A 24,616-nucleotide genomic window follows, 5' to 3' on the forward strand; every position below is an offset into this window, starting at 1 on the left:
AGGTGACAATGACAGTGCCTTTGGTAATGCTGGTTTAGGCAGAAATACAATTGAGTCAGCATACTGGCAAGACGTTAGTGCCTGTTCTGGGTTAAACTCAGCCCCAGGCTCAGCTAATAGCACAAAGTGTGTCAACAACTCCTCTCATAGCAGTTTTTCCTCCTATACACTGCAAGTAGGTCCAGCTGTAAATAAATTGCTGACATTGCTGTGCTTGTTAAAAGGCTGCTTGCAAAACAGCACATCTGCCACCAACAGTTGCAGCTGAGACAAATATAAATGTAAGCACTATTAAACTAACAAAGTGTCTCTTTATCATTTTAGTTTATTGCATTTGAGAAGGTATTTTACATTCCTTGACAATGAGAATGAGCTTCTGACACAGTGCAGGTGGGGGCAGTGATGGCAAGGCTGGTGGTAGACACTCCTGGTAGTGCAGCTGTCCTGGGATCATGAACACTCCTGAACTGAGACAAACTCACCAAACTGTCACATAAAGTCCCAAAAAATGGCTGCTTCAAGATGTCGCTTCATTTGCTGACTGACTCATTCATAACTATGCCAAATTTTTTGCTGTATAAAAAAATACTGCTTAACTTCAGTGAAGGCAATCAGGGGCATGAGGTGTAAGAGATACCAGCACCTCAGTGCCACCTCCTTCACTCGCTGAAATGAATCAGAATGGAAGTAGATGTAGCAGCATCTGTGCCAAGATACCCAAGTGTCTGTGCCTCAAGGATATCTCAAGGTGAAAAACATAATCTGCAGCTACAAGCCTGAGTACATGAATACATCCATTACACGAGTAGAAGGGTATTGCAGCATTTTCAGTTTTGCTTTTTGCTCTGTTCAAAAGCAATATAGAGAAACACTTCCAAATTTTAACTATAACTCAAAGACTTCTCACCCCATGTTTCCAGTGACAATACATCCTTCTCCTTTTCAGGTTAGATTTGCAAATAACTGATTTATAATCACACTCAGAGGCTCATGTGTCCAATAACTTGCACTACAACCACATTTTGCAGCGTATGCAGAAGTCTGTCTGCAAGCTATGATTCTATTAATATATATATAAAAGGAAAGACTTGTAAAGCTTTGGCAGCAAATGTAGGTCTTGACGAAACATAGGCAAAAAATCATTAGAATTTGCAAGTGACATGGAAGCTAATTTTAGTACTGCTTTACACTGGCTTTATACTACATCAAAAGGTATTTTACTGCCTACCTTTTCAAAATCTGACAGCATCCAAACTCGAGCAGTGGGAACCTGACTCCAGGTGCTCCAGGTGATAAAGCAAAGCATGATGTTAAGGTCTGGCATAATGTGAAGAATGAGGTCATGCTATATTTTTAGAAATGCCTGGTGATCCTATGAAGTATGCTCTTACTCTCTCTTTTTATTTTTTCCTCCCCCTCTCCTTTTTTTCTGTATTTTTCTGTGAGTAATTCGGCCAATGCTTGCAGAAGGCTGTTTTCGCCCCAGGGATTCTCACACATACTTCTGTTGACAGAGTTCTTGTGCAGCGAGGAAGCTGAAATATCTTTTGTTAAGGATCTGCTCACTTCTTTTTTCTGTTCTGCCCCAATGCTTGGAGGATCTTTTGGCTACTCACGCAGTTTCTGTTGTTACGCTTATGGAAATTAACTGAATTGAAAAATATGGGGTTACCTTGCAAAAACAGGTAAAATAATCATCAAGAAAAAATCCTAATCTCATAATTTTCTCTTAGTCTATGTGTCTTGCATTCTCTTGCCTTGTTTGCTTAGTTCTTCAGGGGAATATTGTATAAGTCAATAGAAAATACTAAGCAAAGTCATTGTGAAAGGGAAAAAAATGCACTAGGGCCTGAGAGGCAGGAACTTTTTATTTTAGATGAATGGTGTATTGTTCCAGCCAATATTAGGACTTGATTTGCTGGTTTACTATGTCAGTTCAGATTCAAATTTAATTTAAACTGAAAAAGTTACATGTATTCACATGATTCACATGTAATGTCAAAATACATAATGGGTATTGAAATGCACTAATTTAAGCCATGTTTGAAAAGCTGCTTCAGGTGACTTGCTGTTGGAGTAATGCTATGAAATAAATCATAATGATTTGATTTTAGGCAAAGGCAAGTCAAGCCAATAGAGCATGATACACAGAAATTGATCTGTGAGGCTTCACATACACACTTGCATGTGCCAGACCATATGAGAACTTCCTTTCCATGGCATGCCACTAGCTATATCAAAAATCTGTATTAATTTACTGCTGATTTGTAAGGAGTTTTCAGTAATAGACAACCTTCTATTTGTAAGTTTTAAACTCACTTGTGTGAACAGCTGAAGTTGCTACACTCAGATATGCATTTCACATTTAGCAAAAAATAATCCTGTGTGTTGCTTTTTAATGTTTTTGCTCTTACTAATGCTCCTTGGAGTCAGTTCTGGTTGGGCAGTTATCTCTGGTAGCCCTGAATTACCTTTTTAGTTGAAAAACCTACATATACATTCATTATTCCACATCCTTATCTACACTAGCTTCCACCAGCAGAGCTAATGCTACAGTGTATATTTAGAATTATGTATGCATACAAAAGTAATCTCCCTGTTTATAAAGCCTTGAAGACCTTTTCCAGAAAGATTACTAGTTTTCAGAACTTGCATGTGCATACATTCATCATTGTGGTGAGAATTACGTTCTTTTGCAGGACTGTCTCAGAGGCCTTTTGTGATATGTACAGATTTAGCTCTGAATGTTCACAGCACTCTGAGTTACAAATTTTGCTATGGGTAGGATTTCTTAATTCTCTGCTTTGCCAAGATTGCTCCATTTTTAGGAGCTAGAAATGTCTATGTGTCACTCTTTATAGATATGGAATTTAGTATTTCACATTAAAGTGTGGCGTTTTTCATAGTCACTGCTAGATTGAGTAAAAAGATAATGTTGCACAGGATGAACAAGGGTGAACTGACATTCTTCTCACCACTTCCTCCTCAGAGATTGCTTGCCATACTTGCACAAAACCAGCCTGCTTTTGCATACTTGATTTGTTCCAGTCTCATCCCAGGAAAAATAAAAAGTACAATAGAATAGCAAATCCAGTAAACAGAAATAACTCTTTCATGACTTTTGCAATTAACCTGTAAAAATTACAGCTTTACATCATATCCTGTAAAAACCAAAACTCATTTGAGAGAAATAACTTAGCAAAGTTTTAAAAGAAGTTGGATATCGATTTTAAATGCTTGTAATATAGAGTTATATAGGGAGATAATGAAAATTACAATATTTTGGATGATAATTCATGTTTGGCAGTCTAAAGCACTATCCTAAAGTACTAGAAATAAAAAATATATAATTCACTTATCCTGGGCATACCTACTGCAGAATTTGATGTAGAAGGCAGAAACTGATATACAGGAAGTTCCACCTAAATATGAGGTAGAACTTCTTTATATAATAACTTCTTTATTCTCTATTGTTCTAGTTTCTGTGACTAGAATAGATTGCCAGGGAGGCAACAGGGAGGTTGTGGAATCTTGCCCTCACTGGAGATATTCAACAAGTTCCTGGACACAATCCTGTGCCATGTGCTCCAGGATGGACCTGCTTGTGGAGGGAGGTTGGACCAGATAATCCCCTGTGGTCCCCTCCAACCTAACTCATCTTGTGATCCTGTGAATTTATGCAACTGTGTCTGGAGCATTTTTTGCTAAATGTTTGGCTTATTACAGCAAAGATGTTATTATGAACACAGAAGTGTATTTCTGTAGATGTCATCACTGCAGATCCTGCTTGGCAGCATTACCAAAACTAAAGAGGGTCCAGGAAATGGGCCAAGGATGGGAAGAAAGAGTGACAGTAGGAAGGGGTGAAGGCTGGGAAAGACAATCTCTGGAGGAGACCTGGAGATCTGAGCACTGTTGCTTCTGGAACTACCATCAGATGAAGAATGGGACAGCCAGCAGCAGCAATGGCTGGTGAATACAACCCACCCTCTCACCTGATGTGGGCAGCCAAGCCAAAGCTCCTTGTCTGCCCTTTGGGCAGTCTGCTAGAGTAAGCAGAATTTTTGGCTTATAGCTGGCTTTGTGTGGTGGGAGCGTGGCTTCTTCCAGGGTGCTGGCTGTCAGGGACTCAGAAGCAAAGGTGATGGCTCATAGTGAAGCACAGATAATATTCACCTGAAATGGTAAGAGGCCCTTTCACTGTGCCCACAATGTACAAGATATTGTGCAAAAAGTTACTTACTCCAATCATTCCATCAAAATGCAGGAATGTGTTTTCTTTTTCAAAGACATTGTGCTTAATTAGTTCTCCCCTTTCTGGAAGTGAAGTCAGCTCTGTGTAGATGACTAACCTAAGGCACCAGAGAAAATGAGGCCTTCAGGAGTAGGTCTCTCATTGCTGCAAAGATAATTAATCTATTTTTATTGTGTACCACAGCTATGGGCTGAAATTCTTCTTGGCACTGTTCATCCCTCTAAAGGCTGGATGACTGGTGTAAGCTCTTTGTCTAGACATCCTCTGTACTTTAGTATTAGGCAGTCAAGCCAGGATGGAGACTTCTCCTATATCAAAATAAATAAACAAGATAAGTGAGAACATTTACCTTCTGGAAGCATTTTTTTTCCCTCCACTGACTCCAGCAGGAGGTTAGACAGTTTACAATAATGTCTGATATTTAAATAGCTATCAATAGTTGAGGGGAGGTCTACATAAACAGTGTGTACCTGCATGCTCACATCTATTGCAGCTGCAGTTCAAATTACAAAGGTAATACAATAAATCCAAATTTTCTGGATGTGTTACAGTATTCTTTCTATTACCAAAGGCATGCCTGTAACAGTAAAATATACACTAACCAGCACTAAAATATGCCTAGCTGGTGTGCATTGCTCAGTTTATGGCACATGCAGTGACAGGCACATCACATGCCAGCATCTTACTTTTCTTGCTTCCCACTTTGACAGTCACAGTGCTGCCTTCTGACACATCCTCCTCATCACTGACAGGTTTGCCACATATATCAACGGCTTAAGCTTCTCTTTTTATTTTGAAAAGCTTCTGTTCTGCTTTGCTCTCTCACAGATGGAGTACTGAAACAATCATTAAAATAAATACTACCAATATTCAATCTGTCACAAGAAGTAAATGACATGCATGGGTGAACAGAAGCTGCTCAGTGATGCGAGATCAGTTCTTCAGCTGCTCCCTTCTCCCAGCGCATTGGAGGTGCACTGCCTAGGTGTGAGCACGGTTGTTAAGACTTTTAAAGAAGACAAGGCCAACTCTGATGTAGTACTGAAGCTCTCTGTTATTTTTAGCCTTCTCCTTTTCCTTTTTAAATCTATTGGAAATGGGCAGGTGCTGCAGTGCACTGGCAATTCACTGAATTCGAGACAATCACACCTGTACTGGCCTCTTCTTTTCTGTCTGTTTTCCCTATGACATTTCCATGTGTTTTGTCCCTTAGTCTTCCCTATGGCATTTTAGTAGCTTTATCAGAGCAGTGTAAAAGTTGTCAGTGACTTAACAGACAATAAAAATACAGTGAACAAAGGCATGTTTAGATGACAAGCATATGTCTAACATCAATTCAATGATTCTGAACTGTTGTGTGAGTAATCAACTTAGAGTCATTAATTAAAAACATTTCTGCATTTGCCATTTCTTTCCCAGTTTCTAAGCAAAATAAGTCCAAATTCTTGTGTTTTAAGTTCATTTAATCTGCATACATGAAATATTTTTGAAGAGGCACAAGTAAATCTGAAGTAAATTTGATATGGACATTTCAAGTTTCAAGGTTATTTTTGATAGTGTGCTTCATTGCAAGCATGTTGTCATTAATTTTTTTTTTTTTTTTCAGAAGCTGAAAGGATTCAGATGTTTTTATATGAGATTCCAAGCATTAATAATGACTGTGTGATCATGGTTTTGGAAAAATAAGAATATATTTCCTGGCTACATATGCAAGTTTATGTTTGTTAATAAAAGCAAGAATGAAGTAATTTTGATCTCTGATGGATGAAACCCATTGGAATGGAAACTAACATCTATGAAGAAGAACAGGGCTCACCTTATCTTATATCCGCTAAGGGCTTGGGAACTCCAAAGGAAATCAAGTATGAAGAATACCAAAGAAAGACAGAAAATCAGACAAGTCCATATGAATTTCAGAATTTGTTACTGGAACCTGAGCTGAGCTTGCCATCTGTGTCATCCCTATTGGACCACAATGAGACATCCTTACAACTTGGCATGGCTGCAGGCTGTGCCAGGGCCACCAACCAGCCTCAAACAAAGCACCTTTGTGAAGAATTATCCTGTTCTACAAGGCACATGTCAAAGGAAGATCCTTTAAACCTTCCCATGCACACAGAATGGCCAGTCCTCACAGGAAAAAATTCAGACAAGAAACCAGAAGCAAATTATGAGATCAGAGTCATAGAACACAAACCATGTGCTATCACATTTTCTGATTTTGAATTTTTATCACATGAAGCTGACACTAAGCTCCATATTTGCGAGGCAGGAGAAGCAGATGATTTTTCTTCTGAAGAGGAAGAAGCAGATAACAGAGGTGATCATGACACATTTACAGAACTGCCGCTGTATGAGGCATTTTTCAAAGGCCTTAAGAGAAGGAATGTTTCCCAAAGAAAGCAAGCTAAACACGAACTTACTAAATATCAGCACATCTGTCATGTAGAAGACTGCAATAATCATTTTGAAAAGGCATTGAAGGACCACGACAAAGAAGAAAAACACATGGAGCTGGAGGTAATACAAGCTACTCTTTAGTTTCAAATGTGTTTCAAATAAGTGGTGTCATTTAGGGCTGGCTACAGAAGGGAAAGGAGTTGTGTCAATCATTATAGGGTGATAATTATTGTGAATTATAAAATGAAGAACCTAAACCTACAGTAAATGTATACTAGTTTTTTTTCACTAGACAAATCTTACTTCAGATTGACCACACTTTTATTAGCCTGAACTTCAAACTTTGCTTTTCTGGTTTCTTTTTTATTTAAATGGGAACATTGGCTCCATTTCCTACATTCCTACAAGATCATATATCATGCCATGTACAGCACACAATCTGAGGACTGTTCCGAAGGGAAAGCGCTCACATTTAGTCTTAGAGCAGAATATATTTCTTCATGCTGAAAAACAGGCTTTTGGTGTGGTGGTACTGTAGCATTGAGCCTCCTAACCCACAGCACTGTTTCCACTTAATAACTGTTTTCTGCACTATTATTTCATTAAAACAATATAGAGGAAAAATTAAAGAGTGGTATATAACAATTGGTTGGTTGGTTGGTTGGTTGGTTGGTTGGTTGGTTGGTTGGGTTTTTCTGTGGGTTTTTTTTTTAATCTGTGCTGTTATATATCATGACGTTCTGTAGAACAATGACCAAAATGAAAACAGACACTTTCAGGACAAAATTAAAAACCCTGGGTAATAAAAAAATCATCCAACTATATATAACCTTTCCAGAAAAAAATAACTTTGAGTAAATTAACTTTGTTTATTGGAACTGGAGGAACAGAAGCCTCCCAGCTGAACGGTCTCTAGTCTGGACAATAAGCACGGTTTCCCCCTCCTCACAGCTGGTGACAAACAAAATGACTGGAGCTAAACACATTTATCATTGGAGAAGTTCAGTTCTAGTACAAAAATTAAGAAGTGACTCCAAACAGTGGGCAAACCCAAAGCCTTAGAATTCCAGCGTTTCCCACCTTGCAGCACAAATTGATCTTAACCTGCAGGCCAGGCATTCCTTTCCATCCTCTCTTTTCCTTCCTCCAGCTTTTAAAAGTTATTGTTCATCTAAATCTGCTCCATGCCTAGAAAAGCAGGCTGTAGTCCTGTAGTCTTTTATCCAGTGTGTTTTATTTTACTCTGCCTGCAGTTGTCTTTTTACTTCTAGTGCTTATAACAGAGAGTTGCTTCATTGATTTCTGATTAATGAAGGGGTTACAGTTTGGACTATAATGTCCATATTTACATCAAAACTTTGGCGTAAAATACTTAATTGCTTCTCTCCTTTAGCGCTAATCTATCTCCAGTTTGGGTTGACTAATTATGCCCTTAACTGAGTGGGAGTTTTGTGCTGTATTTCATACATATCCCAACTTCACTGCAGAAACCCATCAGCACATGAAGAAATAAGCCAGATTTTTAGAAATTTTTCTCAGCAGACAATATTAGAAGACCAAGGCTCAAAGATGATTCCTGAACAGTGCAACTTTTGATGCAATACTGACCCTGATTCTCATGACACATGGTTTATTAAGTAATTGCATTGTTCTTCTAACCTAAGCCAAGTCTTACTTCCTCATTTACTCAGAAACATTAACATTAATGAAAATAATATATCTCAAAATGGATGCACAACATCCTTTTTCATTTTCTTTACTGAAGGTCATTCCCGTGGATAAAAGGAAGATGCCAGGAGATGTTGTCATTTAGTTTACTTTATGTCTATGCCATAAAATAAACTCAAGGATGCAGCTTGTAGTGCAAAATAATGGATTATAAATTGCCAGACAAGCATGTGAAATTACCTAGTAAATCTTAGTAAATGTGTCAAAACATTTCAAAAACTGGATGCAATGTTTCAGTCCTGGTTTTGATTTTTTTCTATGTAAATAAGTATGCATCATTCAAGGAAAGCCTCCAAGAATTTTAAAAAAATAAATTAAGATTGTCTTGTCTCTCAAATTTTAGCAGCAGTCACGCATTACTATGCAGACTGAAATCTCCCTCCCATGACTCTGGTTGAAGCAAATGTATGTTACTGTCAAGTTACTTACTTCTATTGTTTAGAAATGGTGTTAAGGAGAAATGTCTTTCTAGTGGAAAGAAATTAAATAAATAAAGACAGCATGGGGTAAAAATGCTGACAAGGGCAACTGTTACTGCTAAACCTTAAACTTAAAAATCACATAATAGACAGATTACTTTGGCCCTACAGATACAGACAATCATACAGAGCACCCTGCACAAGGTCCTGGCTAAATCCTTGCTACTGGAGTTCACAGTGAAATTTTGTTTAAGATCTTTTGTTTAAGATCCTGCAGGGGCACTCCTACCCAGATGCACCTGTTACTGACTGCAAACCTCCTATCTGAGTTCCAGAAAGGAGGAAAGGCTGTCACCTTCTCCAAGATGGAAGCGCTGGCCCTTGCAGGCAGTCACCACAAGCAGAGTCAGTGTCCCAATCTCCTCTTAAATAGCTGCTGCACACATTTAGGTGACAACTCTTGAACTTCTTGTTTCATTCTAATTAATAAGTAGAGACAAACCTTTAAGTGCATTGAGCAGTAAACAAGCAGAGGGAAGAGGGAAAAAATTCAACTTGTGTATGCTGCCAACTCTGTCAAGTGGAAGAAACTGCTGAAAACAATTCATATAATGATGCCCTTTAAAAAATGCTCTTTCTTCTTTTTCCAAAGGCTTCCGCCTCCTCTGAGTGGTACAAGATAAATGATACTTCTGTTCAACTTATGAATTCACCATGGTCCCTGAGTTTCCACCCTTACAGCAGTTCCACATATATTTCCTGTGCTTTCTCATAAAATCTAAATTTGGCAATGTTTTTCTTTGTCAGGAGCCTGCAATTAGCAGTATATTTAATGTCCAACGCAGTTCTGCCCAAATACTTAGGCTAATGGTAGAGGTTATTTCCAACCTAAATAATTCTATGATTATTTGATTAGTTCTGTCCAGACATTCTTTTGCAGCTCTGAAGTGGCACCTTCAACCATTTTTCCTTGATGGTTTAACTTCAAGTCTCCATATCAAACTTGATACGGTGTTTGTGCATGCAGCCAGCTCTGTGTTCAGGGGCAATAAATTATTCAGAATAGCTTCTGAAACATAACATTTTTATAGATTGTCATTTCTTCAAACTATACTGAGCAGGACACAGCTGAAGACCACCTTTAACCAGGAACTACTATTCAACTTTCCATCCATAAACTTATCCTATCCTTACATAGCCTGAAAACAATATATGTTACTTTCAGGAGTAACATTTCAGGCAAGTAAATAATTGAAGGTATTTGACAGATATTAGGCAATAAGAAAGCATTATGAAATCATAACTTTGACAGTGTGAATTGTCATGGATCTTCCCTCACCCCAGGGATTGTATACAAATCCTACTAATATTGTTGGCTGCTGCAAAGAGACAAGCATAGTCCTACCAACATGGCAGCAAACTGAAAATCCTTTCTGGGGCAATTTCAAATAGTTTCTTTAGGCAGCCCATATTAGCAACTGGAAGAGCCAAAAAGGTTGCTGTTGCTGTTGACATTACTTAGGGCATCTAATAGAGTTCTCACAGCTTCCTCTATTGTTTCTCTCTCCCTTGAGAGACAATGGGATAAGTCAGGAAAGCCACATGCTGGAAAGGAACTGCTTAGAGTAACCATTAGGACTGCTAGGTGCTCCAGCAGCCCCTCTGCAGCCTCCGTGTCTGTGCTCGTGTTTACATCGTGCCTCTTTCAACGCATTTAGAAAGATCTAAACCAAACCTGCTTGTTTGTTCAAAGCACCATAATGATGGACTAATATTTGCATTGAATGTTACCCTGTTCAGCTGGGTCAAACACAGAGTGCGATGCCACTCCCCAGGAGAGACAAGATGACCGAAACAGATAATTTAGGTAATTAAGGTAGCATTCACAATGAATATCTTTGTCAGGATTTGGACTTCAGACTGTAAGTTCAAAGACTTTTGGAGGAGGCTGCACAGGCATGGGAGTGGCCAGTACAATGTCAGAGAGAGTCTCTGTGTGCAGCTGTGTATTGTGTTAGCAGGGGAGCAGTGCCATCCCCTTTCACCATCAGTAAATCTTCAAGGAAAACTGTAGTGTCATAAAGGAGGCTTGTGAAAGCTCCATTGTTTTTGATATTTAAAGCTAAGGCAACTGAACTCTGAAAATTATTTCAGTCATTTACTGGGGAAAAAATGGATTATCAGTTTCTCTTTCCCTGATTATTCACCTACTGTCATTAATTTCCTTGTTTCATCCTTGTACTACAGTTAGGTAAATTTTATCCTCATTACTCATTGCCAAATAAAAAGTTTCATAATCATTGTATCAGATTAAATCACAAGATTTAGGCTGGAATCATTTGCTGAAATGCAATATGGAAGTTTCCATAGCATCTGTCCCTCATCTTGTCTGCTTGATTCAGCCCAAGATGCAGTTGGCTTTCTGGGCTGTGAGCACACACTGCTCATTCACATCCTGCTTTTCCTCTACACAAAACCCCAAGTTCTTCTCTTCTCAATGAGTTCCTCCCCCAGTCTGTGCTCATGTCTGGGATTGCCCTGATGCATGTACAGTCCCTTGCACTTGTTGGACCTCATAAGGTTCTTGTGGGTCCACTTCTCAGGTTTGTCCAGGTCCCTCTGGGTGGCATCCTATCCTTCTGTTGTGTCAGCTGCACTGCTCAGCTTTGTGTCATCTGAAAACTCCCTGAGGGTGCCCTCAATCCCACTGTCGATGTTAATGATGAAGATATTGAAGAGCACAGGTCCCAAGACAGAGCCCTGAGAGACAGCACTTGTCAGTGGCCTCCACCTAGACACAGAACCATTGACAACAATTGGCTCTGTCCATCCAGCCAATTCCTTATCAACCAAACAGTCTACTCTTCAAATCCCTCTGACTCCAGTTTAGAGATAAAGATGTCATAGGGGACTGTGTCAAAGGCCATAAAGAAGTCTAGGCAGATGACATCGGTCAATCTTCCCCTGTCAGTTGCTGCAGTCACAAGAAGAGGACATAAATCACATATAATTTATTCAAAAGCGATAGTCCTTAAAGTCAATTATCATTCCTTAAAATATATGTATCCTTCTGTGTGACTTGTAAATATTTTAATCAAGTCATCATATCCTATGAGAAAGGAATGAGAAAGTTTTAAGTCTTTGACAATGAATCTGACCTGGCAGTGTGCCCAGGTGGCCAAGAAGGCCAGTGGCATCCTGGCCTGTATCAGCAATGGTGTGACCAGCAGGATCGGGGCAGTGACCATCCACCTGTACTCAGTGCTGCTGAGGTCAGACCTCACATCTGGCATTCAGTTCTGGGCCCCTCATTACAAGAAGAACATTGAGAGGCTGGAGCATGTCCAAAGAAGGGCAATGGAGCTGCAGAAGGGTCTGGAGCACAAGTCTGATGAGGAGCAACTGATGGAGGTGGGGGTGTTTAGCCTGGAGAAAAGGAGGCTTGGGAGACTTCATCACTCTTTACAACCACCTGGAAGGAGGGTGTAGTGAGGTGGGGGTCAGTCTCTTCTGACATGTCTTAAGTGAAAGGATGAGAGGAAATGGCCCTAAGTTGTGCCAGGAGAGGATCAGATTAGATGTTATAAAAATAATTTACCTAAAGAGTGGCTAAGCATTGGAATTACATGCCCAGGGAGGTAGCAGAGTCACCATCTCTGGGAGCGTTCAAGAGACATCTGGATGTGGCACATGGGGATATGGTTTAGGGGTGATTATGGTGGTGCTGAGTTGCTGCTTGGACTAGATGATCTTGAAGGTATCTTCCAACCTTAATGACTCTGTTATCCTGTGAATTTTCATTATCAAGATTACATTGAGTTCACTCAATTTAAATGATCAAAACTGAAGAGCAGTCAAGCCTACATCTGTGATCGGGTATTTTACAGCTGCCAAAGTAAGCTTCTTACCCTTGCACTTGGGTGGCTTACACTCTGCTCAGTGCCTTGCTTAGCCACTCTGAAGCACTCTTCTGAGAGGTGTTATTCTGTTTTCATTAATGAGGCAGTGGAACTTAGGTGGAATTCAAGCTATCTGAAAATTGCCCTGCAACAGTATCTTCTTCTCTAATTCAGTTGTACAGGAGCAACAACTAGAGAGGAACATTAGAGTAAAGTACAAATTCCTACTCTCATTCCTCCCATACTTTGGAAGTTTGTACTTCATTTTACCCTATGAAACTGAGACTCCAAAGCTAGAGGAGGAGAACGGTTGCAAACTTGTGATGACTTCTTCATGAAGAATAATACAGTTATTATTATCTCCTTTCAGTCATCTTCTGCAGACACTGGAAATCTACCAGGTAGGAGAGCTGAACGCTGAAATAACAATAACAAGGGAGAACAGGCTATGAAATCAGGGGGAGAAAAATGGGAAATTACTTGTCTAAGAATGGAGTGATGCACTAAGCTTTGTACATTCTAATTTCCTTTGTATGTCTGTAAGATTTGTACTTTCTGTATTTCACTGACACATTCTGAGAGCTGATAGATAAGAACATGGTGACTCGAACTTTGCAAGGTTTTTAGTGTTTATGCTTATTTCCTGCCTGCTTGGAAAAGGGGTTGGATAACTGATGATTACTTTAGCAATGATGCATTATTGTCAGTCAATAAATAATCACCATCAGCTCTTTACTATTAAGAGTCAGATAAATGCTGTCTTAGGGACTTTAATTATTAAGTTAATGAAAGGATTTTTATTAGCTTCACAAATTTGAAGGATTGATGGTGAATATAGCATTTTGCATTGAGTACTTTTTTCTGTCACCTCAGTATTCCTAATAGTGTAACCATTTCCCATTACAATGTGTCATTTCTTGTGTCCTGCTTGTTGTGGATATTAGCTTCATAACTGTTTCTACTGAGAAATTATAGGAACCTTGGAAAATAACAGTGAAATTATAAGAAGAATAGTAATTTAAGGATATGCGTAAAAATCATACTGAAAAGAACTTGTATACTGAAATCATGAAGGAGAAGATATAGATGCTATCAAAATTACTGCCCTTTATCTCTCCAGCATACTTGCATGCTGCTTGCCTGTTTTAATAAACATGCATCACTCATTGTTGATTAATATAGAATTAAAAAATAAAAATGGCCCTAGAAAAGATACACTACTTGCCATTGGCAGATACACTTATTTTAAATCACAAGATCATCTTTGGCAGGCATCAGTGGCTATAGGGTTGAGGTTGGAGAAAGGATGCTCTCTGGTTTTTGTAGATTACATCTGACAGACTGTTTTGAGCAGTCCTTTTCAGCTTGGGCTCTGCCAAAATCCTCCTGGGGAAAAGTTATAATATGAGGGGACACAACATGTTCTTTATCAAAAGCAGAGCTGATAAACAAATCTCCAGATGATGGGGTAACTAACACTCAAAAAATTCAGAGGACTGCATTGCAGTTGATTCTTCTGCAGTTTGCAGAATACCATCACTCTAAAAATGTGTAGGATATAGTATAAATTACTGACATAGTGAGAGTCTGAGAAAACTGAAATTAAAATAAACTAATGAAGAAAATTGGATAATTAGTCAAAAGGACAAATCATCTTGACTTTCAAATTCCTTTAGAAAACTTACAAAGTGCATTTCAACTTAGTGTTGAATTAGGTTATACATGTATTTTATATTATATATATATATATATATATATATATTATAGAAGGTGAGATTACTGAATTACCTCGCACAGTGTGAAACCCTTGGGCCGTTCAGGTTAATGTGTAGAATTTTATAGCTGTCCTTCCAAGAAGATACTGAACTGCCAATGAATTTATTTTGCACAGCATCATCAAAGCCCACGCACACACACTGAAAGACCCCAAAACCAGCATTTTGGGAACCCCTGCTTTAGCGTGTTCAAGAGCATTAGTGCACTGTTTATTGTTTATATTTATGGTTATTGTTTTTATTTATCTGTAAAGCTTCAGAAGACTAAATAGTTGATACAACAGATGTTTTATACTAAAGGGGGAGAATATTCACTACTTGTGAGTTATGTTTTTTTCCAAATATTGACTACTTTATTTATTGTGTATTTGAATATTTTAAAATCATAAGGCCACCTCAGGAAAGACCAATATTACTATTGGTCTTGCCAGAAAACACAAAAAAAAAAAAAAAAAAAAGATTATGGGCTTATGGTTGCACTGAAACCATAAAATAAAAGACATATATCAAGATTCTTCTTGAAAACTATCTCAGAATATCTGGAATCTGTGCAATGTGAGCCCATTCAAGTGTTTCATGTATCTCTACAGAAGGAGAGAAAAAGTCTACAGAAAATATGCCCTGTCTAAGTCAAGGCTGTGATGAACAACATTCCTCTGTCAGAGCATGGGAAGAGGCACCTGTGAGAATTGCAGACTGAGTCTGAGGTGTGGGGAACCAGAAGAAACATGTAGAAATCTGTTAGTCTGCTTATCATTGAAATTAAGATATTTCTTCAAGGAACAGATGGAGACACTGGATAAACTGTGGGATGGGCAGTAAGCAGCACTTGTGAGATCAGGAACTTGCACAAAAGATGAGGAGACCAGGGAAGGGTTGCATTTTAAAACTGCTCAGGCTGATAAATGAGGATTTGTTATGCTTTTCAAGTCAGCCAATAGAACTGCAGTATAGAAGAGAAAAAAAGAAAAAACAAAACGCAGAAAGAAACAGAACTTTACTGAACGAACAATCTCACAAAGTATTATTTTGTCATATGTAAAAGTTTTTGAAAGGGATTAAGAAAAATGAATGACAGATTTCTTCATATACAGAAGTCCCACCAGAAGATTGTAAGCACTTTATATAAGAAATTTAGGTGCTCTTGAAACTTCTTCCTAGGTTACACATGCCCAGTTAATGAAAAACAGACTCTAGTGATACAGCTAGGATCCCTCTGTCCTTCTTGGCATAAAATTTTAATAAAGTAATGTTAGCTTGATATTGTAACAGACATATTTCTTTGGTAGGGCCATGGGATCCTAACTGATATGATCTGACATGCTAAGGGATCTATGACCATTTTGGTACTGCCACATCGCAGGCTACCATACAATCAGAAATCTGTGTGAACACTGAGATCCAAGACTGAACCCAATTTAGAGATACATTAAAAAATTTAAATGTCATGAACTTCATTGAGAGTTGATGGATCTGAGATTTCATTTTACAACATTCTTCTGTAGTTACTTTCCATAGGAAAGTGTCATAAGCCTCAAGCCTTTCCTTAAGAATCTCTCCAAGTATGGAGTATTTTTTTTCAAATTGTAATAAAAATGGAAACATATTGATCTTTCTATCCAAGCTTTTGTACAAACTGATTTATTGTAAAATTCTTGCCCAATTTTGAATTATCTTAGAGCTAACACTTTTGCAATGCAGAGAACTCCAAGCTTCCCTGAATTAGCTTGTAGTTCTCCTGAAATAAATCAGACAGGACATTGAAGTCTATGTCTGCATTTGAAATATTTTTTCTTCCAAAAATTAACTTCAGTAAAATCTCACCAGGTTGCCTGGTATTGTATTACTGGGCTCTTTTTATATGTGCTTTCTATGGATTCTGAAATTCTTTGGCATTTAGACTATCAATCCAATGTTTCAAAGATCAGGTCTAGAATAGGTAATGTTTTAGCATCACAGATTTAACAGTTCATTTCTAATGTATGTGCAGAGAAACTTTGTTTGGCTTTAATTCAATCTTTGTGATGAAGCAATTAGTAATACTGTAGATATGCTACTGTAAGGTTTGCAGTTACTATTTATTTGTTTCTATTCAAGCAGTATAATGGTGACATTTCAGTATTTACATAATGAGGACTTTTCACTGTGGCAAAAGCCTTGGCAGTTAGTCTGGAGTCTGATTTACTTAAACTAAAATGTAAAAAAAAAGCTGCTAAACCTGCCAAGAAACAACAGAACAGAACACTTCAACTTGTATGCATTTTATTCTTTACGATGTACACCACATACCAAGATCAAGAGAAAAGTACACAAAGCCAGTAACTAGAAGTAAGAATATACAGACCACCTTTCATTAACATGCCAAAATAGGTGCCTAAACTGAGGGGAAGTGGAGTACTGAGAATTTGTGCAACTAAGGATCTAGACTCTGAGAGTTCACCTCAAGCTGTACTTCTATCTGCTGTGTTGTAGATTTTCCCAAGGTATTACAAATAACTTGTGATATGTGGAAAATTATCATGTTTGTGAGATAAAAGATGATTGAACTAAAAAAGATTACCCCTGGAAGATAAAAATATTCCAAAGACCCTGGGGCTTTTTTAAAAAATAAAAGTTGCAATAGTATTATGCATTTCTAATGCAAGGGGGCTATCAAGATACCCCTCTGTTTTGTGGTTTGTGTAGAACAGATCAAGTGCTATCTTGAATTGTCCAAGCCTTGTCTTGGGGGACACATAATGCCACTGATGTCAAAAAAAAAAAGGGAAAAAAATTGAAAGAGAGAAATGAGATTAAGAAGCCTTAGTGGGAAACCCCCAGTATTCCAAGCAAGCACAGACAGACTCAGATCTTTCTGAAATAAAGGCAAAAACAAATTATAGAAGTTCAGAAAACACTTTTGAAACCAAACTTTTCAGACATGACAAAGCTTGCATTTTGCAGGTGAATGACAGACAATAAACTCTAAAATTGCCACTTCTTCAACTAAAAGAATTTACCATGAATACAAACAAAAAATAACAGCAAACTCTAAAATATTTAGAATTGCTATAAATTGGAATGTATACATTCAGAGTTTTTATCTGTGATCATCTTCTCCTGTGTGCAATGTTTCCAGTTTTGTAAAAAGTTCTTAAGAAGATGAGTTTAAGTTACATTAAACAGAATTAAGATATCTAAGCTAAAATAATAATAAAAAAAGACTAGGCCTTCTTGATGGGTGCTTTTTTCTTGTTTGGAAATTGTGTTCAAATGGTTGCAAATGCTGAGTGTTCACACAAGCACCTTGGAACACACAGCATTTAATTCTAATGCAAATTAAAAGGAATCTCTAAGAGTAGCAAGTATGGTTGAAAACTGTACAAATTTGAGAAGGAACATTTGGTTTATGCATCCAATTTAAAAGTGGCAGTAGATATCAAAAACCCCAACCTCCTAGGTATAGCATGACAAATAAAAGCATTCAATCTTGCAAAGAAAGTAATTATTTTTAAATTTGGGGTTACTTTAGTTCAGAAAAAAACTCCCCAAATATTGAAAATTCTCCATGATAGTGAAAAATTCCTTACCCTGGCTGTGATATGTCAGGAGCCTCCAGCAGCTTGCTAGGTGGGCTACTAAGGAGCTTGGCAGGTAAAGGTATTTTATCCAGAGGAAAGTTGTCAAAATTAAGCTGTCTTTGAAAAGTAATTCAAGTCTGATGCATTGACAAATATCAATTAAATGAAAAGAAAATCACTTGTCATGTTAAGATATGAAATTGCTATCACTTTGGCATTTTAAATGTTAAATTCAAATATATGTTGAGTGGGCTGCAACCAGACTGGTTTCTGTACATTGATCAGTTTATGCACATTTTCCCATTCAAGCATTGTCTAGACCAATTCCCTTTGGAAATGTTTTGGGTTTTTGGGTTTTGGATTGTTTGTCTGGGTTTTTGGTTTTTTTATAGGTGGCAATATTATAATTGGGACTATACAGAGGTGAGCAGTATTGGAGAGCAATTGGGAGAACTTGTCACTTTTTTAAGTTCCTCAAGCATTGCATTAAGACTGTGTGCTAAAATACAAACTATGATCCTTCCAGCTTTTATCCTTGCATGTTTGGATATACCCCAGATGCACATAATGCTTTCCTCTCAAGGATATCTAGAGATCTTCCTAAACCTGCAAGTCTTGAATTCTGCATTATATTGCATTTTGCTACCAAGATTTTGCTTATTATTGCTATAAAGCATCCTGCATTTCAAAATACGCTTCCTTGAAGTATGTAACTGGAGAAACTAGCTGAAATCCTTGAATCAGCCTAGGAATTGTTTGGTTTCAGTTATTTGCAGAGTTATACCAATAGATCTCTTTATGTGGATTTTTGTGGTTAATGGGGTTTTTCTAAAATATGCCATATCACAGGGAACTGAAACATTTGTGAATAGAATTATCATTGCTGGTATTCATCTCACAGTAGGGGTTTTTCGCTCTTTCTTGTAATTCTCCTAGTAATTCCAAACAGTAATATTTTCTTGCTCTTTTTAATAACCATTACTTTTATAAACAAAGCTTACCTAATACCTTAACAAGGATAAACAGAATTTTTGAATGCTGTCAGTTAAGGTATTTCACAAAGAACCAGGCAAATACAAATAAAACTAAAGTACTCCAAAATACAAGTTATGTTAGAACTGGAGGTCAATAACAGTCAGGCTAACTCTTGGTAAGTGAAACCCTGGGACAGGCTCATGTTTTCAGCTTCACCTGCCTCAGAACTTCAGTGCATTTGCATTTTGAAGATTTTGCAGAACTTTTGTATATTTTAAAAGTAGTTGCTACAGATCATTGTCGTCCCTCAACCCTTCTCATTCCAGGAGATGATGTTTGAAGCTAAGGACAGGGAACATGACTGGACCTTAAAATTCTGGTAACGGTAGTTTTTTTGTGAGCATAATACTCTAACAGCAAGACAGATTTTTTTGATCTCCAGGCCTTATTTTACAACTTTTGTGTTATACAAAAACACTAACAGGGTATAAGCAATATATTATAGGAATAAACTATTATTTTCCTTCAGGAACGATGCCTAAGGCTGCTTTATCAAAGCACCTTTTCTTCAAAAATTGAGATCAAATGCTTTGTTTAAGAGAAAGTGTTTTAGGTTTTCTAACTGAGCTATCTTCTTCCCAAGTTAAAAAGGAAATGCTAAAATATATAGTCACTATTTTGCTTCTGTTTGTGACTAAAAAAAAATCACAAAAGAGTCTTCATAAAGTAAGACGTCCAGGAGCAGCAAAATATTATGCAGTCAGCATTATACATATATGCACTCACCATATGCAGTCAGTATTATGTTTTAATAATACAACATTTACTTCACAACATTGACTTTTTTATTTTTTAATTCTAGCAAGACAGGGCTTCAGCTGTTTACAGATATCATCAATAAGTACAAATACCATGAATAGTTAAAGTTCTGAAAGTTATTTTGATCACTCACATGGTATTTATGTATTTCTTCTGAATATTTATGTATTTCTTCTGAAATGTAGCTCAAATTCTGAACACTTTAGGTACATAACTAACATTAATAATTAAAAATATAAAACTACACACTACATTAATAAGGGATGACTGTTCTTGTGCATCATGTGATTATCTTAATTCAGCATTTAAATTCTGCCCAACTCCTTCAGCTTCTTAGTTTCTATATTTTTCATGGCGATTCTTGTCATTTAGAGAAAAAAGAAAAAGCATAAACCACAGCAGATTATTATAGTAACACACCTGATGCTGTAGCTTTTAGCATAGGCAGGTAGCAGAAATACACACTTCAGTTTACCAAATAAAAGATGGCAAAAAAAACCACAAACAGAGACACAGAGAGGTGACTTGCAAGACATGTCCCCGGTACAGCCAATGGCTTGTTCAGAATGTTATGTGTAAGACTCTTTGCTTCTTCAGGTTAAAAGCTTTTGCCAGTTTTACTAGGCAGGGAGGAGTGAAATCTGATCTCTGTAGTTCAGGTGATTAATTCTCTGACACTCAGATATTTAAATATCTATGGCTCCTGATCATCCATGGAGGCTGCTGGAGTAGGTTTGCAGCTCTTATAATTTTCTTCCAGAGAAACTGGGATGTAGGAGGAAGACCAGAAGGAGTGAGAGTGGGCAGCACATCTTGCCTTAACACACAGAGTTAAGACATCAGCAGAATATTATCTGGATCTGGGTGTTAGGGAACATATCCAGTTTCCATGCTATAGAGAAAGCAGGCTGTCAAATGAAGCACATAAATTTCTTACACAGTTGAGTTAAAGACACTGATGTCTTTGAAGAGCTCCAGAGGGAGATTCCATCTGATTAAGTGCAGGCATTTAAGAAACTTAAGACAATGAAAAGAAAAATGTACTTCTTTACTCATCGTTCTCACTTCCAAAAATTTATACAAGGAGATTTATTTGTCACTCTGATCAGTGTCCTTATGTCACTTTGACAAGCTCCTTATAATTGAAATGCTGCAACCCACAGCCTGTTCAAAACAAGGGGAGGCAAAACATTAAAACTGAGAAATGTACATGTACTATAAATTATACCTGGAGCTACTTTTCTCTAGTCACCAAGCATAATGGTATTTCTGATTTCAAACTCACTCCCACCTCCTTTTAACTTTGGCCAACCCAAAAATTAAAAAAATACACAATGTATTGTTTGTGTTACACTGTAGTTTTAGTTACAGAAGTATTTTGTTTCCTTCCTCATTCCCAATGACGGGGTTTTTTCCAGAAAAGATTTTCAAAAATGCACTCATCTGCTGCAATTTTGCCACAAAAAATAATTTTCTTTCATGTGACTGTTTTTTAATCCACTATTCTTCCCTTGCCTAACATCCAGGGGGGATTTAGGCCTAAATCCCTGTCTTGATCCTTGTGCACAAGAGAATGAAGTTCACTGCTCTCCCCGAGTGCTCTGCAAGGAGCAACCTGGCAAGGCTGATGCCTAAACAGAAGCTGTTGAGAAACCCCTTTGCTGCTTATGAAAAAATAAAAGAGCATGTGAGATGAATGATACAAATCCTATAAAATCAGAAAATAAGCTCTGAACAACCCTTGCAATGTATTTTTCTTCAGCTCCTTGATCAGGGACTAATTGCTCTTTATGAGGGAAAAAAAAGTCATTTATAAAATCAAGCATCTCAGGATAGGAAGTAATAATTTATTGTCCTACTGTTTCTGCAGAATTCACCTAATCACCCCATGATGATTATCTCAGAAAAGTAATTAATTGTTCCAAAATGCTTTCAGATTTAAGATTATCACCCTGACATTTTGCAGAATTAATGCCTCCTGCCTCACCCCTTCCAGGTCCTCCTGTTGCCCAAACTATTCCACACCTCTCACTGCTTTCCATCATACTCCAGTCCTTTCCTGTTCTTGTATTATTTCCAGTTTCTACTTCCCGCTATTTTCCCAACACTACCAATGTCTTCTCTACTTCCTTTCCCTCAGAATGTCCCCAGCACCCCCTTCCATGACTCTGGCAAGGGACAATCAATATGTGCTTTACCTAGTGGTAACTTCGCACTGTCTGACAAATTAGTACACATAAATAAGTTCATCAGCAGCTATTAAAAATTATACTGGCTGTTATCTTATCCTCAGCTTTATAGTGGGCCATCACTTTTGTCTCTTGTACAGTGAAAATTTTAGGAAATAAGTCCCTCATATTCAGGTGGAACTTCCTGTGCATCAGTTTCTGCCCCTTCCCTCTTGTCCAATTGCTTGGCATCATGGAGCACAGCCTGGTCCATCCTCTGACCCTCCCTTGAGATACTCATAGACATGGATGCAGTCCCTCTCAGTTGTCTCTTCTCGAGGCTGAACATGACCAGTTCCCTCAGCCTTTCCTGCCAAGAGAGGTGCTCCACTCCTTTGATAAACTTTGCAATCCTCCACTGAAGAGAGATGCTCCAGTCCCTTGCAGCTCTCCTCTGGATCCGCTCCAGGAGCTGTGTGTCTCTCTCGCACTGAGGAGCCCAGAAATGAAAGATCCGCTTCAGATTACTTTTTTAGCCTTGTACACCTCTGCTTAGCTGCGCAGCCAAGGCATCAGCAGCACGTCCGCACGCCAGCCAAGGCATGCGGCAGGTCTTTCCCCTGAAGTGCTCTGGCATACGCAGAACCTGAGGCGTATGGAAAAGTCACTTCTTGGAGGGGCGAAGCCAGACCCGGCTGGGAGTTTCTACACCATGGGGGAGGCTCTCGGGGCACGGCGGCGGCAGTGCCAGCTCGCCGGCCCCTCGGCCCCTGCCCTGCAGCCGCCGCGCCTCTGAGGGCAGCACGGACGGGCCGAGCGCTGCCACGGGCAAGCGGGCGGCGGCTCCGGGGCTCAGCCTCGCCCCCTGCAGTTGCCGCTCCCCGCTGGCAGCGGCTTTTCTCCTCGCACGGCCCGTGCGGGCGATGCCTCCCGGTGCGGGGCGGGCACGGCCGGCTCCCGCAGCGCTGCCCGGGGGCGCGCTCCCCTCCCTGCCCACTAGGGGGCGCCCCCGGCCGCCGCCGCGCCGCCCGCCAGGTGGCGCTGCCGCCCCGCGAGCCGCCGGCTGCCGCCGCCCCCGCCCTCCCGGCCCGGCCCCGCCCCTCCCGGCGACGTCACAGCGGCGCGAGCGGAAGGGGAAAGGGGAGAGGCGCTGCGCGCGCACCTCGGGGCGCTGGCCCGGGCGCGAGCCCCGCCCCTCCCATCCCCCCCCCGCGAGCGCCCCTGGAGAGGGCGGGGCCGGGCCGGGGACCGTTGGGCGCGCGCGGGCGCCGCCATTGTCGGCGGGGAGGCGCGGCCGCCCCTCAGCGCCCCCGCCGCGCGTCCCCCTCCCTGCCCTCCTTCTCCTCCCTGCCCTCCTTCCCCTGCGCCCGCCTGGGCCCCGCTCCTCCGCGGGGCTGTCCCATCCGCCCGCCTCGGGGGCCGCAGCGGTGGCGGGAGGGGCGGCTGTGCCCCAAACGCGCCCCGAACCCTCGCTGGCCCCCGCCCTGCCCCCGGAGCCGGTGTGCTGTGACCTTGAGCTCGAGCCTGTGGGAGAAACGATTTGTGGGGGAGCTTTCTTGTTGGTCTTTGGTTTTTGGTTTTTTTTTATTATTATTATTATTTGGTTTGTTTGTTTGGGTTTTTTGGGTTTTTTTTTTGGTTTTTGGGGATTTTTTGCGAAAGAATGTTTCCGCCAAGAGAAGGATCTGGAAAAGCAGCACTTTTGTTTTGGTTTTATGTTTGTTTTAGTTTTTGTTTGTCTGGTTGGTTGGTTTTGTGTTTATTTTTCTATTTTGTAAAGTATGCTACTCAGATTATTTGGAGGGATCTGAGAAAATCTGGTGGCCTGCAGGTTATAATGCTGCCAAGTTCATATTTGAATGGAGAAACCCTTTCTTTGTTCTTTCTCCTCGGTATGACTTTGTGCAGCCTTACGTGGGATGGTGCTGCTGTCTCGTGTCCCAGTCCCAGGGAGGTTCCCTGCTGCTGCAAGAGCTGCTGTTGCAAAATTTGGTTTCTTTGCAAATCTTACGTGGCGTTCTGAGCGTGCATGTCGTAAACCAGTTAAAGCATATGTCAGCTCTCATTTTGTGCAGAGATACCGAGGTGTTTGTAAGGTTTGCATGTGCATGCTATTTTGGGGCAACCACAAGAATTTTTGTGCAACTACATGCGTATAATAAAATCATACGATGGCTTGGACTGGAAGGGACCTCAACAATCATTTCATTCCAACACTTGCTGTGGCCAGGGACACCTTACACTACACCAGGTTGCCCAGAGCTCCATCTGACCTGGCCTTGAACACTGCCAGGGATGGAGCATCCACAGCTTCTGTGGGCAGCTTGTTCCAGTGCCTCACCACCTTCACAGTAACATGGGAAACATGGATTAATCTCTTGTATGGCTTACACATGAGCTATAACTTCTCATATATTTAATTGTTATTTAACAAATAAGTGTAAATTATCTTGAGTTTAATGTGAGATTGGTCTGTGATGTTTTAGCAACTGTAGTACCATTTCTTGAGTAATGTGATTTTTGCTTTGTGCAAGTTTTTGAAATAATGTTAGCAATATGGGCTATGTGAATTTTCTTTGTTTTTGTTGCTCTAGTAATTTCAACAGTTTCAGGAACGG

At 39.6% G+C, this 24,616-nt stretch overlaps 1 protein-coding gene and 1 long non-coding RNA gene across 6 annotated transcripts in view; one reads left to right on the forward strand and one right to left on the reverse strand.

Annotated features, from left to right (window-relative positions):
* The window catches only part of STARD13 (StAR related lipid transfer domain containing 13), a 293,148-nt gene that overhangs the window by 46,742 nt on the left and 221,790 nt on the right, over positions 1 to 24,616 (forward strand). For 4 of the 5 annotated variants that reach the window (XM_064409024.1, XM_064409026.1, XM_064409025.1 and 1 more), the window contains one exon: positions 5,862 to 6,775. In XM_064409024.1, coding sequence (XP_064265094.1) covers positions 6,020 to 6,775 — 756 coding nt within the window. In that variant the 5' untranslated portion in view covers positions 5,862 to 6,019. Of the gene's footprint in view, positions 1 to 1,547; positions 1,686 to 5,861; positions 6,776 to 24,616 lie in introns of those variants that run through there. The other variant, XM_064409029.1, reaches the window with a different exon arrangement.
* LOC135294151 (uncharacterized) lies at positions 19,848 to 23,046 on the reverse strand. The gene is made up of 2 exons (XR_010356306.1): positions 22,029 to 23,046; positions 19,848 to 20,994 (listed from the first exon to the last, which is right to left on the reverse strand). It is a non-coding gene; the product is annotated as an uncharacterized LOC135294151 (long non-coding RNA).

The sequence above is a fragment of the Passer domesticus genome, chromosome 2 (genome assembly GCF_036417665.1).
Source record: "Passer domesticus isolate bPasDom1 chromosome 2, bPasDom1.hap1, whole genome shotgun sequence".
Lineage (NCBI taxonomy): Eukaryota > Metazoa > Chordata > Aves > Passeriformes > Passeridae > Passer > Passer domesticus.